This window comes from Crocodylus siamensis, chromosome 1 (assembly GCF_052110815.1).
Source record: "Crocodylus siamensis isolate JL-2025a chromosome 1, ASM5211081v1, whole genome shotgun sequence".
NCBI lineage: Eukaryota > Metazoa > Chordata > Crocodylia > Crocodylidae > Crocodylus > Crocodylus siamensis.
In genome coordinates, this window is record NC_143395.1 from 309,137,998 (window position 1) to 309,157,189 (window position 19,192).

Genomic DNA, 19,192 nt, shown 5'->3' on the forward strand with positions numbered 1-19,192 from the left:
CTGATTTTGCGTACCTATTTGGTCAGTGTACTGGCTGCTGTCAATTCAATTTGGGGTTCATATCTCTTCTTTTGCCCTGAAGGGAGGCCAAAATGGCTAACGTGAGGTCCATGCACCTAGACTACTTCACTTCAGACTCAGGTATGTAGCTTTTAGGTTTTATTGGCTTTGCTTATTTTTCCTTTCATACAGGGTGAAGCATAACTGGTTGCTAAAACAAGACCTAGATATGTGCATAGAACTGAGTTTTTCATTGGAACTTTCAGCTGGAGCCAGATACTGATATAAATTGAAGCTTTGCTAGAACAAGATCTTAAGAGCTTTAAGCCTCATGTTTTCCAGCTGTGAACCAATGAATACATACATTTATAGGGAGTCATAATTTCTTAGTATGCTATGGTAAGCACACCTACATTAGACACCTGGTGTAAGTAGTGACCTCAGAATTCTCATGCCTCAGCTGACCTAAATGGAAATGGTTTTCATACTCCTCAGCAGCTGTTCACAAGGTGATGTTGTAATCTCAAGCAGAAGGAGATTGCTTGTTTTTCTAGGTGCCTGGTGAGTGACCATGGCAACTGCTGAGACCTGGAAAAGGAGATGGAATCATGCAGAAAGGAAAGAGAGGCAATAAAAAGAGCCATTGGACCTTATTTTAAAAGCAAATACTTGGGTCCCTGTCAAATGGCTATGTTTTTGGTGACATTGGTCCTTATTAATAATTGATTACATGTGGGAGAAGCAGCTCGCATGAAGCTTTAAATATATGGATTCTCTGATTTTAATGGTTTGCTGTAAAAAAAAGTTTGAAGCCTCTATTAGGGGCAAAAAGGACCATTTCTGAAAACCGTTCTACATAAGTAAGTTTATTCTCTGATTATGTCAACTGTGCGCATGTTTTTTGGTTGACTTTTTTTCCTCAATTGACAGCATAATCAATGAAAAATATAGTTCTGGGAGAACCAGAATGATTGTGACTTCAGCAGATAGTTTCAGCTACAAAATGGTAGAAAAAATGGTTGACATTTTCCTCATGGTGAACTTTTTTATATAAACTGTTTCATAAACTGTTACCACAGCATTTCATTTTGACATATCTGAAAAGGTAGGGTTCTTTCCATTTAAAAATGACCTAAATTAAGAAAAAAGGAACAAAAAGTTAAAGGGCAAGGGGGGAGGGAGTAAATAACCACATACGCCACATCCAGACGAGCAAGCATGTTCCTGTTGCAGCAACTCAAATCAGTTTGAAATGCCTTATGAGGCATGCTGGGATGAAAAAATGTTTCTGTGCAGACTCTAAATTTATTACTAGGAAATCCTGGTATAAAAAAAAATGCACTGAAAAAAGGTAGTGCCAGACACACTCCTGGAGCAGCCGGAGACTGGATCCTTGATAGGGACACTGTAGCACCTGCCAGAGTGTCTGTATGGCTGCCTTACACCCCTGCTACTCCAGCATGCTGCCACAGTGTGCTAGAGCATATATGAGTGGGGCAAGGCTTCAGAGCTGTATTGTCCCAGGTGAGTAGGGAAATGGGGATGGAGGGCCTGTTTGGTTTCTGGGGTGGGGGGGCTGTGGGTATGGGGTGCACGGGGGGATGTGGAGTGTTGAGGATATGGGAGGTTTGTGGGGGGCTTGTGGGTGTGGGTTTTGTGGGTGGGGCTTGAGGGGGTAACAACATGTCCACCCCCTCTTCACTCACTCCCTGTGGTGCACAGGCCCTGGCACTGGCAGCAGCAGCCAGCCAGGCCATTGGGGTGCTCATGGCCCACTGCAGGCACAACCCCATGGAGGTGTGGCACTGCCTGCCCTAGCATCTGCACATGATGAACAGAGTCAGCCTGACCTGACGCACCCTGCTTGTGTATGCCTTTGAACAGGAGCTGCAGGTGGTGGCAGGAGCTGTCTTGGTCCTGTTCAAAGGCATGCCCTGGTGGGGTGGGCCAGGCTGGATTGGGCCAGCTCCATTCTCCATGAGCAGTCCCCAGGTTGGGTGGTGCCATGCCTCTGTTTGGCTGTGCTTTCAGTGGGCCATGAGTGCCTTGACAGGCCACATGTCTACTGCTGCCAGCACTGGGGGATGTGTGCTATGAGGGGGCAGCTGGCATATGGTAGACCCCCCTAAGTCCTCCCACAACCCCCAACCCAACTTCCCCCACAAACCCCATACACCCACCCCCAAACCCCACACCCTCATCCACCCATACCCATACCTCCACACACCCATCTTTGTACCCCCACCCCCACACACAAACACTACATCTCCTCATACCCATCCCCACACTTATCTACAAACCCCCCATGCCCCTGAAGAACCCTAACTCTGCCTACACCCCTTCTCAGTCTGCTGTTGCAAAACCCATCCCCCCCACATCTCACACCCTGCTTGCCCAGCTGCCAGAGAGGATGGGATCTGCTGGTGGGAACTGTAGTTGCAGGGGAAGATGTCCTCACATCCTGGTTAGCAAACAGGTCAGGGGGATTTCTGATTTTTCTACCAAAAGCAAACACCAAAGCACATAGATATTTAGAAGTTATTTTATTATGATGATAGAGGCACTGGTAAGCTTCTAAATCACTTTAAAATTGTAAATATATAATAAAACATTGTCCAACTGATCTCTCTCTCTCTCTCTCTCTAATTATATATATATATATATAGAGAGAGAGAGAGAGAGGTGTTTCATTTTAATTGTGGAAGAACACAGATTTTTAGGTATTTTAAATAATGAATTTGGGGTTTTTTATCAGAGAATTTGCAATTTTTAAACAGGGAACACCAAGATCTCTGCTGACTAGGCAAATGGTGAGACCCAGGCTAGGTGAGGAGCCTGCCTAGGGCTGGCACCAGGGACTGAGCTGGAGGGCAAACAAGGTAGCTGATTTCCTGGCCATTTGGGGCCAGGAGGACACAGTTTGACAGCTCAAAGCAGGCCACCACAATGAACACATCTTCCAGGTGATTGCTGACCAGATGGCAGGGCGGGGCACATATAGCAGCAGTGCTGCAGAAAGGCCAACTATGCAGCCATGGCCCACTGGCAGCTGGCCCAGAGATGCAGACAGCTCTGCTATAGTACCCATGCCACAGCCTAGGTGGCCATACAGTCCCTGTCCGGGTCTGGCAGGTGTGCAGACATTGGGCTGCAGGTCCAAAGGGGCAGATGCTATTGCAGGTGGCAGCAGGTCACGGCCAGGCAGCAGCCTCTGCTGCAGTGGGTAGAGGGTGCAGGGGCCACTCTAGGTCAGGGCTGTTGCAGCAGACCAACTGGCACAGGGGGCTAGTTTCTCCATCTATCAACCGTCCAGGCCTCAGAAGCTTCTGAGAGCAAGTAGCCTGAGCTGCTCACGAGGGCAGCTTTTTATACTGCAGCAGTCCCAGCCCCAGCCTTCAGCTCACTCTGGCTGCACATCCAGGAGAAACTGGGTAGGGTCAGTTTGCCCCACACCAAAATGTATGTGTGCTGAGGCACTAATTTGTACTGCTGCTATTTGAGCTGCTACAAGTGTACATGCCTGCACGTATAGAAGCACCTGTAATGCATTTTCCACTTAGCACTAACAATTCATTAAACTACTAATGTCTATAAAAGACTGAACAACATATGGAATGAAAGACAAATGCTAATGACCTAATCTTCACAATCACAATATATACCAGCATAAGGATTTTTTTTATTTCTTCTGAAGAACAGCAAAAATGAAAGGAAAGCATTTTTTCAAACATCCTTGTGTTTTGTTCAGATATTGAAAAATATTTAAATTCAGGTGATGTTTGCCTTTAAAAATTATATATAATACAAAGCAATGAATGTAATACTGTTCTGGAAAACTGATGGGTAGGTACAGAGTGTCATTACAGGGCATTAAGAGCTAACAAGCAAATGGCAAACCTTATTTTAGGTTTCTCAGAGCATTTCAGATATTAGCAAGCTTTCTGGAAATAAGAATAAGATGATTATTGAGAACCACATACTGTATAAAGTAGAATTAAAACTACAATGAATCTGGCTATTACTAGGACTTCAGTATTACACAACACTCTGGTACTCTTTTTTAGAAAGTTGATTGAATTATTTTTCCTATACACAGAAGACCTGCAATATAATAATAAACTTAGTCAACCTCTTAGAAGGAATGAAAGTTGTTGACAAAGAAGGGAAAATTTAATTCACTTATTCAACAATCATGTTATTAATTTTGAAACAACACAAAGTTTTAAAAGGCTTATCACACCACCCTATCCACAGCTTCTTTGTAAAATATTGGTGCATGTATGTCTCTGAACATCTAAGTCCAATTTCAAAAAGTGGAAACAAGGTATTGCTTTTAATCTTCACTAGGACTGTAGCTACAGCAACTAAACAAACACTAAATGCTATTTCAGGAAAAAAGAGGAAAGGCTTATAAGCTTTAAAAATCTCTCATGCCAATAGGTTTTTTTTTTTAATTAGTTTTATTTTTTGGAATTTATTAGCATTGACTTAAGACCAGTGATGTGAACTTCATAAGCTGCAAAATGTGTTATTCTCAGCTTTATATACTGTAATAATGATCAATTTGCAAAGTATTTGTTTCACAAGTGAAACATTTGAGCAATAAGGCACAATATGGAAATGTGGTTATCAGATGATAACCCCAGCTTCCTGAAATTGCTTTATTGCAATATAAAATGGATTTCAAATAGTTCATTGGATACAAAGGGCCTCAGAATGATCATACAGTTCAATCTATCCCATTAGAATTTTGAACTCACAATGTGTCTTTTGTCTAAACTATTTTATAATATACAAGAGAGAACTTCATACACTTAAGAACCGTTCTAATTGGCTGGTGCGTATTCCACTGGGGAGATTAATTTACAAGCACTATCCAGTTCTGCCAAAACTGCCTCTCAACATTTCAAAATGTTAATAGTATATTTTCCCAGCCCTGTAAACACATTTTGATCCACGATATAAACTTTAATAGTATTTTTATGACACCTCTGGGGGTGTGGTTATTCAAGCAATAAGACACGGTAGGGTGTGAATTATGGTATAATAATTCCCCACCAACTGCATTGTTAGGCACTGGGCCAAAGGCCAAAGGATCACTGAACACACTAGGTGTGAATTATTACATCATAACTCATACTCTGGAGAGTCTTAATGCAATAAGAGAAATGTTTTATACATGTTTTTAAAATGCAAATACATTTTATAAATGATTATATTTTAACTACATATCCTCATAGTCGTCCAACATGATAAGTTGTTTATTGCAGATATCTGGTCTATATCCCTATATTTTTTTATGTTTATCTTGCAGTTTTGGTCTGTGATTAAATACTTTAAAAGAGGAGTCCACAAACTTATATTTGTTACTCAGATTCATGAAAAAAAAATCAAAAGCACTCTGTGCCCAGAGATATATAGCAACATGCTATTGTTTCTCTGTACAGTTTCAGAATGCCTTACATCAAATTTGTATCCATGTTTCCAGTGTAACTATATCAGTGAAACACCTTATAAAGCTTTGCTAGCTTGTTTTTTCATATTTCACTTCATTAAGCTATATTAGCACGTAACATAACTTTTGAAGGCTTTGTAAAGACAGTTGTTTAAAACCCATCTCTTTCCCACAGCAGATGTTAAAATTTTAGGCAAAGTGGTATAGTATAGGCATGAACTTTGGATCTTCACTTTAAACTGCCTTCAATAAGTGTTTACAAGTCTCTTGGTAGGTATACACTGTGATCATAGCAATGGCTGCAGTATAGTCTTAAGGTACCTAAGCTAGTTTTAAATAAATTAGTTTTAAACGAGTAGCAGTCTGGCTATTGCAGCATGGAACTCAGTGTAACCTAAGGACGTGTCTGGAAGTCTAAGCACATACTCCCACAGTGCTCCTGAAAGTCACAGACACAGAGCTCAAAAGCAGCAATGACGGGCTTTCCTTAGGATGGTTTCACTGCCTCATTTCCAAATCGGGTGCATGTGGGGTAGGAGTGGGTGACCACGGTGTACTTCTCAACAAGACTCTCAAGAGCACCACATAACTAGTATACACACCTTGTACGCCACGCTGCCCCCCAAATCTGTTTTTTTTAGCTTTTTCAGACCTTCATGCTATTACAGCTAGACTGAACCCACCAATTTAAAACTACTACTGGTACTTGGGTTTGCTACTGAGACTGTTTTGGCACTGAAGGTTATGAGACACAGCTTTTGTCAGGCCTAGTAGACAGCAAATGAGTGTCCGTTATCTGGCTGGAAGCCACAAATTCCTGAGTTCTCATCATAGCTTGTGGTTACAAGCCAATTTTATTTACTTTGTCAGTCGACTACATCCTCAGCTGGTGAAGTGGAACTAGTAGTTTAAGTCAATGGGTGGCCCCATTTACACCTGCTGAAGATATAACCCAATATCTCAGATTCCTGTGTGGAAATGAGAGTGATGGCTATACACATGGCTTTGTGAGCTAATTCCTCCTCCCCCAGCACTTCATTAATATAAAGAGCTCTGGCTGTAGTAAGTAGAGTGGCAGTCTAATCAGCACACAGTTAGTTTTAAAGATAATCAGAATGAAGGCAACCAGCTATGCTGAATTTTCCTGGATGGTTCCTAATTTTGTAGGGGGTTGAGGGCACAGGTATACTGTGTATGGTTTAGGAAGGGACCACTGGCTACCTTCTGAGGTGAAAGCAGTATAGAGATGTTTCTGAGGCTGCATACCTGAACTAAGTGGCTGTATCTCCCAGCCTGGCTAATTTCTACAGATTCAGCACTGTGTAGATATTAGCCCACCCCCAGCACCGTGCCAAGTCATTAACCAGAGCCAGAAGTGGTTGGGGCAGATCCAGGGGGAGTGCAGCGCTGCAGTCATACCCCCATTCGATTTCTGGTCTACCAAAGTTTAAAACAAACTGTCTGTCAGTGCAACAGCATTTCTAGTCAGGCAACAGTGAGGGAGTCACTTGACCTCATGGCTCATTATAATCTACCTGATTCCTTTAAAAATTTAAAGGAGGGTGTTAAAATTACCCTCTCTCCTTTTAAACAGTATTAATATTCCACTAATCAAGCTATTCTTTCCTCTGAAATTCTGCTGTCTCTTAGTTCCTCCTAGTAATGTATCTCCCATTTCACAGCCCTGCAGGTTATTTTTTTACTCTAGCTAAAAACACAACTATCAGTGACATTTTGGATGTACTGTCAAGATGCTCAAGAAGGCTTGATTTTATGAATCTGAAAGAGATGTACATTTTATAAGGACTACATGATTAAATAAACACTTCTTTCATTATTTTTGCCTAGTTTGTTCTGTTTTCTAATACAAAATGCATGATATAGAAAATGCATATTCCAAATTAAATTATGTATTTTTTGCTTTGATCTTAAGGTGGATAATGCAGCTTTAGGCCCCTAGCATATTAGTGAAGCTTCTAGTATATTTTTCCAGGAGAAAAATATGTATTGTGTTATATACAATGATGCACCACACTATCTGCACCCCCGCTTTTCAAAATCCTAGATCTACCCATAGAAGATGTATTCTTGTTCCAGAGGTTTGTGGGGAATCTGGGACTGTCTGTTGAATGGACTGTATCCTAGATTTTGTTCCCTAAAAGGTGGTTGCTTTAACCATAGTCTCTACCTTTCTTTGTTTATCTTGAATGTTTGAATCCCTAGTAATAGAGCAGATTTAATTCTGCAGAGTGAACAAGGCAGTTTGACCACTGTCTGAGGCCCAAGTTTGAGAGAGCTTTTTTCTTAAACAAACACAACTGAAATGGTATTTTGCTTCTCAGCTGGTTTGAAACTTCCTTCAAGTTGAAAGAAAACATTTTTCTTTCTTCAGCTAAATCTAAAGAGTTTTTCAAACAACTTCCAGCTAGAAATGAGTTTTATAACAGCATATGTTTTTAACTGCTAGCTAAAAATACATTGTAAAAAATACAATGTACTGGTTCCCTGATGGAATGAAAGGCAGACTAGCAGGCAGAGTGCCTCAACTAGCGCTAGATGCCACAAAGTCTTAAAAACGAGCAGCCCCTGACAAAATATCTTTATATATATGTGTGTGTATATAAATTATACCTTTTTATTGGCAAAGTAATATTTCAGAGACTGCTGTACAGTCACTAACACATTTCTAGCAGCATGCTATTCACATACATTAATATCATTGCTCAGAACTTATGGCCTCCAACCAGAATGCTCCACTTTCTGAAACCATTTCATTACATGAAATCTAAGGTATAAATGAATCATGCACTGTATTAGTATAGGGACATAATCCTTTGATATACCCATCTCCATGAGGCCTTGTGGCTTATATTAGTAAATCACAGTAGTACTTTCATACCTCGTTACTATTATGTATCTTTCCACTGACACCAGACCTTATGAATAATCAGCCATGAATTTTAAATTGGTCTTACCATCTAAATGAATACCTCATTATTTCACACAATCCTGAATGAAATAAGATTTGATATGAAATTAAAAGAATTCACAGGACTCTCATTCGGAAAGAGAGCTGTAGTCAAAAAATGGTCTTCTCTACTTCTTAAACATGAACAGCATTAAGCAGCACCTGCAAATGCAAGTTTTATACGGATTTCAAAATCTGACTTTAAGATCAACATCGCCAGCTGTAGAATTGCAATACTAAATTGACAGCGTTGGGTACATTATTAAAGATAAACTGTGAAAAAATACCAGTACTGTATTTATTACCTGTATTCTGAAGAAAGAACAACAGCACCAATTGCATAAAGTTATAAAATACCAGTAATAAACATGTAAATAATAATTGTGTTTGCAATTCCAATAAAACACAGACATCTACAAAGAAATATCATATATGTATACATGTAATATAATAAAACCAATCATTGAGATACAAGAAACATCATATTATTATACTATATAAAACAGCTGTACAGTTACACAGAAATGCACTTGATCTCTCCAAAACTCTCTCCCAGTCCTCACTTACCTAACATAGAATTTGTTCATTGTTCATGGGAGAGCAGTAACAATCACGTATTTTAAGCTATGTGCTTATAGTGCAGTTTGTCTCCATATATATATATTTATATCTATATATATATAAAGAAAAGAAGGAGCACACATATACACACCCAACCACCCACCCACACACACACACACACACACACACACACACAACAGATTTATGTAGCTCTTGCTTCCTGTGTTCCCAAATACACACTTGTAGAAAACCCTGCACACACTGCAGAAAGGGAAACTTGCTGATTCAAATTGTTGGATAGTTTTATTTTTTACAGTCCACAGACAAATGCATCTGAATTACATTGTGGTATCCCATATCCCCGAAGACAGTCTATTGCAGGAGGTATCTTCTGTCTTCTTCAGCAGGGTTGGTTTTTTACAAGGGGGTGGGGGAGGGGCTGTGATTCTTTGCTCTGTGTTGTGCAGAATATTTTGCCAGTCCCCTTTCTCTTCACATAGTTTTCGCCTCCAGTCCAGGAGTTCCTGCAGAGCAGCACTCTCATTGTTTGAAAGCCTGAGATGCTGGATAACCTGTAAGTGAGAAGGAAAAAAAAAAGGAAGACTATATATAAAGTTAACTTTCTCAAAGATGTAAAACTAATGCTTATATAGCAAAATTTTAAGTGCAGGAAACTCCATCTTCTTCTGCCCACATTAGGTTTACACATAGATTGTCAAAATCACCCATCCCCCCTGGGCCAAATCTAGACCATGGAGGCTCCTCATGGGTCAGATCCAGGCCCACCTCAGACAGTGGGGTGTGATGGCAGAAATAGAGCAAGTGTAGACTGGGCAAGTGGTGTCAGGGAACTGTGGGGGTTAATTCAGCCTTTGCTCACTCTCCTACCACTGACATGTATCCCCAATGGCCTCTCTAGGAGCCACTCTCGCTGGATCAGGCCATCTGTTTGACACCTTTGGTTTACACGAATGTGGCTACTGATTTTATTTTAGTTCCTCCCCATCACGTAGATCTGAGACAAATGGAAACACACACCCCAGGTTTTTCCTTAAAGCACTCATGCATATATCATATTGTACATATAATAGTAACTTCACAAAAATACTCACATATTGAACTCCTGATTGTATTTTAATACCGAATGATCGCTCCTCCAATGCAAGTGTTCCCTACTTAACCAAGTCCATCTATTTTTTGTACCATAAACTGGTGAAGATTGAAATCTTACAAACTACTACAGCTTCTGGGTTTTGCTGGTTGCCCTTTCACATATATTTCTGCTATGTGTGTTAGGGTGTTTTTAAGTCTTCCTCAGAGGTATTAGGTGTTGGCTTCAGGCAAGGCTGGGGACTTTGACAGGGGTGTACCAATACTCCTGGAACTTAAAGCCAGAGGTTCCTGCCTAGAGGGTCTCGCCCCTCCACTTAGGGTCACCCTGATTGCCGTACTTGGGGTAAGGAAGAAGATTCACCCTATGATCAGATTCATGTAGATGCTGGAGGTTTTTGCCATCCTCCGTAGCAGGGGCATGGCCTTCTAGTTGGGATCTCTTGAGTGTTTGCTACAACCTTTTATAGAAGCAGAACATTGACTGCCATGGTTCCCCTGGCTTACCTGTGGCAGGTTAGAGTGCTGTGTATTGTGTTATGTTAGGGTTGATGGTTGTTTTATGAAGAATTTAGTTTATGGATTTATACAGGATGGTTTGGATAGGGATGATCCAGGCAGGGGGCTTGACTAGATGGCCTCTGAAGGGCATTCCAGCCCTACTTTGTACGATTCTGTGATTCTACTAGCCAATCGCCCTTCAAGAATGACAGGGGTGGAGGGAGGGGCTGGGATGGAGTGCTGCCACCTAACACCCCATGCTGCTGCCGTTCTGCCTCTTGCATGGAGTGGAGTGGGGGAGCCGACACCAGCAATGGTACCTTCAATGGTGAATAGTTGGTGACTGCTCTTATTTCATTATATCCAACCAACCAGACAGACGATATGGGGAATCTGAGGTATCTAAGGCCAACAGCCTTCAGGGGTCTTGATGGAAGGACAACAAGAGAGTCCCTTGTCAACAGTGTTAAACAAAGTATTACTTCAAATGTATAGCTTTTTTTAAGCTTGTAGAACCTAGATGAAACCATTCCCAATGATACATTTTGGTTAGTAGCATTCTTCTCATCAGCTATTTTACACCTTTGAGATGTTGTTTATCAGCCCTGTTAAAATGAATTAATCCTACATTATTTGACTTAGATTCAAGTAATAATCTAGGTAAGTGACTAGCATCTCATATTATCATGAAGCTATAGATAGATAATTATGAGAGACAATTAGTGGCTCTCCCTTTTAGAAATTAGAAAGTATATCATCTTGTGAAATAATTTAGGTGATGGTATACCTATTCTCTACTATATTTGAAATAGCAAACAACATTAGAGTCGCTATTATCTGTGATGAGCAAATGCTGGTCCCAAGAATACCCCTCCTACTCAGAAATTTACGGAAAATTTTAGGAAACAAGAATTTATGGAAAATAACAAATTTATATTTGAAATAAATAGAAGAAAATCAAATGCGATTTAATATAGGCACAGATATCTTCCTTTCAACGGTATCAAATCTGAGAGTTATGGACCTCAAGACTTGCAACAGCAAAACACTTAACTTACAAGGAATACTGTTATACAGCCAAAAGCAAGTGCACGGAATGAGTTGTAGTCTTTAGACCTCATCTTTAGGACGTTATCAGGGAATGCAGCTGTGCTTTCAGCAGTACTGTCTTAGGCATGGTACTCTGCAGCTGCAAGGGAGCAGGATTTGCCCCTAAACATACATACCTCAATAGCTATATATAATTGCCTTAGTTAGCTATCATTAGAGATATGCTAGAGATAAGTACTAAACATATAATAAGAGCCAAGTGATTTCTTCCCCCCTCCCTCCCCACCATGAATACATGATTTTCAGAAGTATAGTTTTGGTAATTCATGTTGAATTGCCTAAATAGTTTTAGTGCTAGATTCACAAAACCACCAAGGAAGAGATGATCTTTTACCTGTTCCATTCTTTTAAAAGTGCCTAAATAATCCTTATGGTGTGTACATTGATGGTAGGCTTGGGAGTCATTCTCACTGGCTAAATGGATATTTAAACATTTTATATAAAGTAGAACAGCATTGGCAGGAGGGGCTCAACGCATTTCACCCTGCAGCATGGTGATTAGGGCATTATTCTGTGCAATGAGTGATATGGAGTTAAATCTCTTTGGGCAAAGGGGACCCAGCATCTTACACATGCTGGGTGAGTAGTTTCCATGCAAAAAACTAAAGTGGCCCTTGTAGCTCCATCTTTTCTCTAGAGAAGTGACTAAAACAGGATTTCTGCCATCGGCATCACCTTTTATTTTTACTGGAGGGGCACTAAGATTATGGATGTAGGGAAAGTTTTACACACTTCAGATGACAGCACTCTTCCTGATGGGGGCCAGGGCCCTTGGACCCCCGTGTACTATGCTCTTCTGAAGACTGTGCACAAGTTTTACAACTCTGCCCAGAAGCCTTGTGTGTTAGCACCCTGAATCACTGCTACTGGGACAGAAAGGATTTGCCTTTAAATCAGCTGCTTGGAGATCTATGGGCAATCTGCTTCATTCCTGCATGACTGATAACTTGTCATTCTCATGCATTAGTGCTATAACACAGGTACAACACCAACTACAACTCAGTTCTTGTTCATAGCATCATTAATTCAACACTTCTTTTACAAATTTACTAGAGGAATTTTTGGTTTCTTTGCAAACAGAATATGCCAATAAACATGTCTCAATTTTTTTCCCATAAAATTTTTCCTCTCTCCCTCTCATGTAAGGTGCAGGAAACTAGCAAAATTCTGAGTTCAGATGACTTACTGGAAAACAAAATGCTCATCATACATTGTTAAAGGGATACTGCCAAACTTTTGGGCTATCCAAATTTACCTTTTCTAATTCAGCAGGGGTGGAAAAAAACAGATTTGGAATTGAAGCAAGTACTACAAATAGAGGCAGGAATTGGCATCCCTCTGTATCACAGGTGTTGAGTTTGGGAGCAATATGCACATATGGGTTGATTCCAATTGATTCCAATGGACTTTGGATCAGGGCCATAACTCTATTGCCAATACAGGATTTCTTTTATTTTATTCATTGTTCACATCTCTGGAAACAATAGCCAGCAGTTATACTGCACCCAGGGATCCTAGTTTTCTCTGATAAAAAAATCCCTAATTATAAAATACCACTATATATACATCTATGTATTAGAGGTGGTTCATTTTAACCATGGAAAAATGTGGATTTTGGGTTACTTTTTTAACCACAAAATTGGGGATTTTTTAAATCAGAGAAAACCAGGATCCCTGTGCAGCATCACATTAAGGCCTCCTTAAGGAGTGAAGAAGACAGGGTAAACTAGGGCTTTAGGGGTAAGTATAGAGAAAGATGGTGCACACTGAATGTCAGCTCAAAAGATTTCAGAAAAAAGCTTAACAAATAAATAAGTAAATATGTACCTAAATGAGTGAGCGGTAAATGTATTTAATATCAAAATGGATGGCTTACCACTTCTAAGGTCGTGTTAGGTCTGTTAAAATGATGGAAGTTTGATGGCATTGTTGGAATGAAGCACTAAGGAATTTCAGTCTTTGAAAGATACATGAAAATGGCTGAATCGAAATGGCTTTGCTGCTATTCTGAGAATCATAAAGGCACCCAGGTGCAGGGTGAAAAGTGAATACAATTTGACTGCACAAGGAAATTGACAAATGTGTCCTATTTATAGCATATAGACACTTAGGAAGCTTTATTATACCGACACAGTTTTTGCGTGCTGTAGTTAACGTTGTGTCAGCACTTCCATTATACTGCCTATTTTTCAGTTTGTAATGGATAAAATTTTGGTCCAAACTGCAAACAGACATAAATCTTTTTTATTTTATTTTAAATAAAGTTTAGGTAAAAAAACACTGTCTGTTTGACCACATAAAAATCATACAAGTATATACCTCACATCTTTAACCATTAGGAGACTGAAAATATATATGCATGCACTTCTAAGCAGCAATTTGGCTAGTAGGTTGGAAAATACTAGTATTTTAACTTGTATGAACAAACATGAAATGAAACAAGAACTGAAGAATACATAAAAGAGACTTTAAGGCCCAAAGCCAAATCCCCTCTAGGTAGATAATTAGAACATATGTGGTTAGTTGTTTAAGTAGCATTTTGGGATGCTTATGCAGATTTTAAATCTTTGCAACTTGCCCTGAAAGTACATATATTCCATGCAAATCCCTGGAAAGTTAATCACAAAAAACTGTCAAATATTTGACAGAGGAGAAGGCACTCCTTATAACTCAACGGCCTAGTGGCTAGGCACCTCTCAGGAAGGTAGGAGGTCCAGTTTCTATACCTTTCCCCACACGCAGAGAAGGCTTGAATGTACATCTCCCACTTCCCAACAAAAATTCCCTAACTACCAAGTTATGGACTAGGCATTGAAAAGGGCACCCTTCAGCCAAGGCATCACTGGCTTTATGTCATAGAAGACATAAAGTTCAGTGAGCTGGAAAGAAAGGGGCCTGATTCCTTACTGCCACTCAGAATCAATCCCACTGATGTCTATCCATTTTAGTCAATGACTGTTACATACAGAAACATCATTACTGGCAGGAGTAGGGACCAGTGATGCCTCCTCCTTTCCAAGGCAATGTTCATTTTACAGTCATATACCCTCTTTTTTTTTTCTTCTGTCCCACATCTCTTCATCTGCTTGGCTGCCTTGTGGGCCAGCTTTAACAGGTTGGTCTGGGAGGGAGTCTTTTAGTTCTGTCTACTCCATGACCGAGAAGATAAAGAATTTTGCTAGGAAGTGGGAAATATAGGTTCAATCCTCCTCTGAGTGAGCAGGGCTTAGCAATTTCTAACGGTTGAACAAATGTTTTAAAGATTGGATTATTTGGATAAAAGACACGAGGATCCTTCTCCTCAATCTTTTGTGACTTACATGGAATTACATGTCTTCCTGAAAGGAATAGAATCCAAAATCCACAGAGCTGGCCAAAAATGCTGCTTATGCAGCCTAAATCTTATCAATGGGTTAATTAGTATAATTAGAACTGAGTAGACATAACAAAGAAAAGAAAGCTAAAGGATGACTTTTTTCTCTTTTATGCTCATGATTTGGTTTATAGACAGGTTATGGTTTTCTTATGTTTATTCATTATATGACAGTGTGTTGAAGAAGTTCTGTCCATGTGCACTTTTACACATGCTCCAAGGTTAAAGGGGAGATGGGTGGCACTTTAATTAGAGTGACTCTGAGAGTCTCTCTAATTAAAGTGCAACAGCATCTTTTGCACCAGTATCCCCTAGCTTGAAAATGTCAGTGGGATTGTTTAAACTAAAGCTCGTCCATCAACCTTGAGTTCAAGCACCCCTGCCAACATTTTTAAGTGCTGGGACGCTGATACACAACACGCAGCAGGTTACTGGAGTGCAGAAATTGCCATGCTCCAGCACACTCGATTAATCAAGTCTGCTCCAATGCGCTATAATTATAGCGTGTCGGAGCAACCTCCATGCTCGTGTACATGCATCCCATGATTCTTTATCTCTAACACAATATGGAAATGACATGTTACATCTCCTAATTATAACTGAATACAGACAAATCCAGAAGATTGTGAGAGCACAGGCTTAGGAGAAGACCTTATTATTATACAAATGTAGGTCTTCTAATAGAAATTAAACCAACAAAGTTTGGCCTATCTACTAGACAGGGATGACAGTAAGGGTAGACTGGTATTTTAAAAGGTTCTAAGGAGTTAGGACAGGCTCAGTATGTACCTAAACTTGTACATTGCAATGGTTAAGGATTAGGGCCCAGATTCAAAAAAGGATTTATATGTACTAGTTATTTTTCAGTCAAAATTTGCATCTCTTCTCAACATGCAATTCAGGAAAGTCCTGCCTAAATGTTTAGAACCATGTGAAGTCCTAGAGGCTTCAGCACAGATGTATGCATCCTGTGCTTAGCTAAGAACAGAGCTAGGCACTGGAAAATATATGCTCAGTATAGCCACCATTTTGAATCAGATATGTATGTTATTATGTGAATCTTGCCTTAGGAATTAATTATTCATTCCAGCACCTAAGTACCCTAAGGGGAACCTTATCTATTGTGCATAATTAGAGGATTCTCATGGGGGATACAATCTAGTTTGGCTAGTGGTTAGGGCATTTAAGAAGTAAAAGACAAGGGCTCTAGGCCCACCTCACATAGTGAAGTTTTGAAACTACATGTATGTTTCCCACTATTTCAAAAAGTCCCCTAGTTGTGAAGGCTGGGCAAGGTTGACTACATTCTTAAACCTTCCTGTTGACCTGGAGGACCTGGCAGCCAAAAATTCAAGATTCATAAGGACAGAAGGAGAGGAAACAAGGGAATGCATGTCCCTCTAGCTCAGGGAAACAAGTGCTACCTTTGGAGGAGGGGAGCCCTGGGTTTTATCTTATGCAGTGACTATATCATTTCAATTCTAAGTAATTTATAGATTTGCTTGCAAATTCTCAGAAAATTCATTCCGCATTCAAAAATCAAGTAGTATAATTTGAGAGAGGATATTATCAAAGTACAGTGTTTTCGCCTGATCATTCTCTCTTTTGGAAGAATTTAGTTTTAATTACATAACTAATACAGTATGCAAAGTAGTTTGCTGGTCATTTGTCATTGTATTGATTTTTCTGTTGAGTATTCACCCAAAGGTGAAAAGAAGCATTTAATGAAATTTATAGAAGGTAAAACAGACAAATAATCCTACATGCCCAAATAATAGTTCAGTACCCTTAAATTCAAGCTTTAAGTTTTTTTTTTGGATGGAAATTCAAGTTTTAAGTTGTTTTTTTGGATAGAGTTAGTAAAATCCAATTAATAAACATACATAACCAATGTAGAAACTGGCCATCTATCACAGAACAGTTCCTAGGGTAATAATAGGATGTTCTGCAGACTTTTGCACAGACTATATTCTGCTTTTGGAAAAATATTACCAATTGTATTCTTTGAATGGATTTAACAGCAAAAGTAACCATCAGCAGATTCTGACAATTACCATACTATTATTCTTCCTTCATCAAGATTTTACATGATTAATAACATCTAAATTACATTACAGAAGCTGCAAGGGAGATTTAGTTGTGGAAATATGTAAGAGTTTTCCCCCCGCCTCCTCAAAATTCTATTAATTTTTACATTTTTTCACAAAACATATTTAAAATGTTTTCTAATTATAATTTATTTTTACAAAAGAGAACTATCCTGATATTCTTTTGCTGAGACAGAGGCATAACCAAGCAGCTCTATGCCCTGGGCAGAAACAATGCATGGGGCAGTGGCAGCTGCCATGCTGCTGACAATGGCAGCCTGGCCAGCTGCAGCAGCAACTATATTTAGGGCCTTCCATTCCTTTCCCTCAAAAGGCAGTGCCCAATGCTGCTCCCCCAATTTCCCTCCCCACCCCCATTACACTACTGTTCAGAGTTTTAATGTCAAATGTTTCATGATTTTAAAGCCAGAAGAAATTCCTATGATGAATGATGATGTAATGTCCCGTCCTGTGTAAAATATAGGCCACAGAATTCCAACTAGAAATCCCTGATTGAATTATTTTTCCTATGATGCAAAAATTACTAGTGAGTCAATAAGTATTGGTTTAATCTTGCACGTCATGTCACTATTTAACAAGTATCTAATTTCATTTCTTTCTCTGTACCTTAACCCTTCTCTGATTCTTCTCCTTCTTCACCATTAAAACTGCTGGCAAACCTCTATGTGTGTCCTGATCTGCCTATACCTGTACTGTAGAACCTCTTTTCAATTGCTTGTAGCTCTTGGTTTTGATTTTCTTTCTTCTTATTCAAGAACTGCCTCAGAACACTGCATAAGAGGTGTTCTGATTTCTTTCTCAGAAACATTTCTTTAAGCCTTTTCATATGGACAAATCTCTCTAAATTCTTCTTTTCTAACTGACGACAACTCTCAAAAATATTTACTCCCAGTCACACAGTTTTGCACCTTTTCCCTTGCTACTAAAACAAGACTAAGTCTTGCACTCCTTGGTATGGCTAACCTGGGAAAATAGATAGCCATCTGTAGATTAAATTATTCATTTAAAAGTACAGAAGAGAGAATCTCTCTCTTTCTCTCCCTCTCTCTCTCACTCACTCAGTCACATTGAAACAAGGATATTTAAAAAACCCAGTTAAGCATTCAGTGTTAATCAAATCAATGTTAATTTGTATTTGATTGGGAAACTCACATTGGTCACTTAAGACCCCAGCTGGAAGCAGAGATCAGCTATGATAAATGAGTTTACATGCTTCAAAATTTCAATTTAAAATTTTCTAATACAAAAAGCACCACTGGGACGCAAGTTGATTCATCCAATTCTCTTGTGAATTTTGCAACATGCATTTTTGGAAACAGTCCCATTGGACAACATAATTCGATATTTGCTTTGTAATGGGGAAACTATCTTAGTTAATATGATTCATATACATGTGATGGCCAAAACCAAAGAAATTAATAAGCAATAAATATGTGCTTCTTGGAGACATTTGGAACTTTTGTCTAATATGAAGCTTGTATTTTTGTAACCTGCAAATGTAACTTGTAACTGTTTATGGAACTGACTAGGCTTCAAAGTTTAATTTGAACCACAATATTGTAGGAATGATTATTCAGTGCATATTCTTCAGTGAGGCTGCTCCATAAAATGAATATCCCTTCTTACCACAGCCCCTGTACTTTGGTCAACTGAAAGAAAACATTGCTATTGCCAATGCTGTGTTCCTAAATGACTGAAATGTGGGCATCCCCCTCTCTAGCTTGCTGAATGCAGCAATACTTGTCTTTTTGTCTGTAGCTGAGGTTTTATGGGGCCGTTTTCTATAGTCTATTGCTATACAATGGGTGGGACCAAAACCCTTGATTCAAACACAACATTTTGTTGGTGTTTGTCTTCCAGGTCTTGACTGAATTTTAAAGTTGTGCCTGTGTCTGGATATAGAATGAGATTTTGGTTAGCACAATATGAATGTCAAGGAGAGGGGACAAGGAGTCCTCAATCTCTTCATCACAGCAAAAACACAATTTCCACTCTTTTATTTAGTG

General features: G+C 39.5%; 1 protein-coding gene across 1 annotated transcript in view; it reads right to left on the reverse strand.

Moving 5' to 3' along the window:
* Positions 1-2,786: 2,786 nt before the first annotated feature.
* The window catches only part of MYO16 (myosin XVI), a 545,578-nt gene continuing 529,172 nt past the window's right edge, over positions 2,787-19,192 (reverse strand). The window contains exon 35 of the mRNA XM_090022346.1: positions 2,787-9,556. Coding sequence (XP_089878472.1) covers positions 9,323-9,556 — 234 coding nt within the window. The 3' untranslated portion in view covers positions 2,787-9,322. The remainder of the gene's footprint in view (positions 9,557-19,192) is intronic.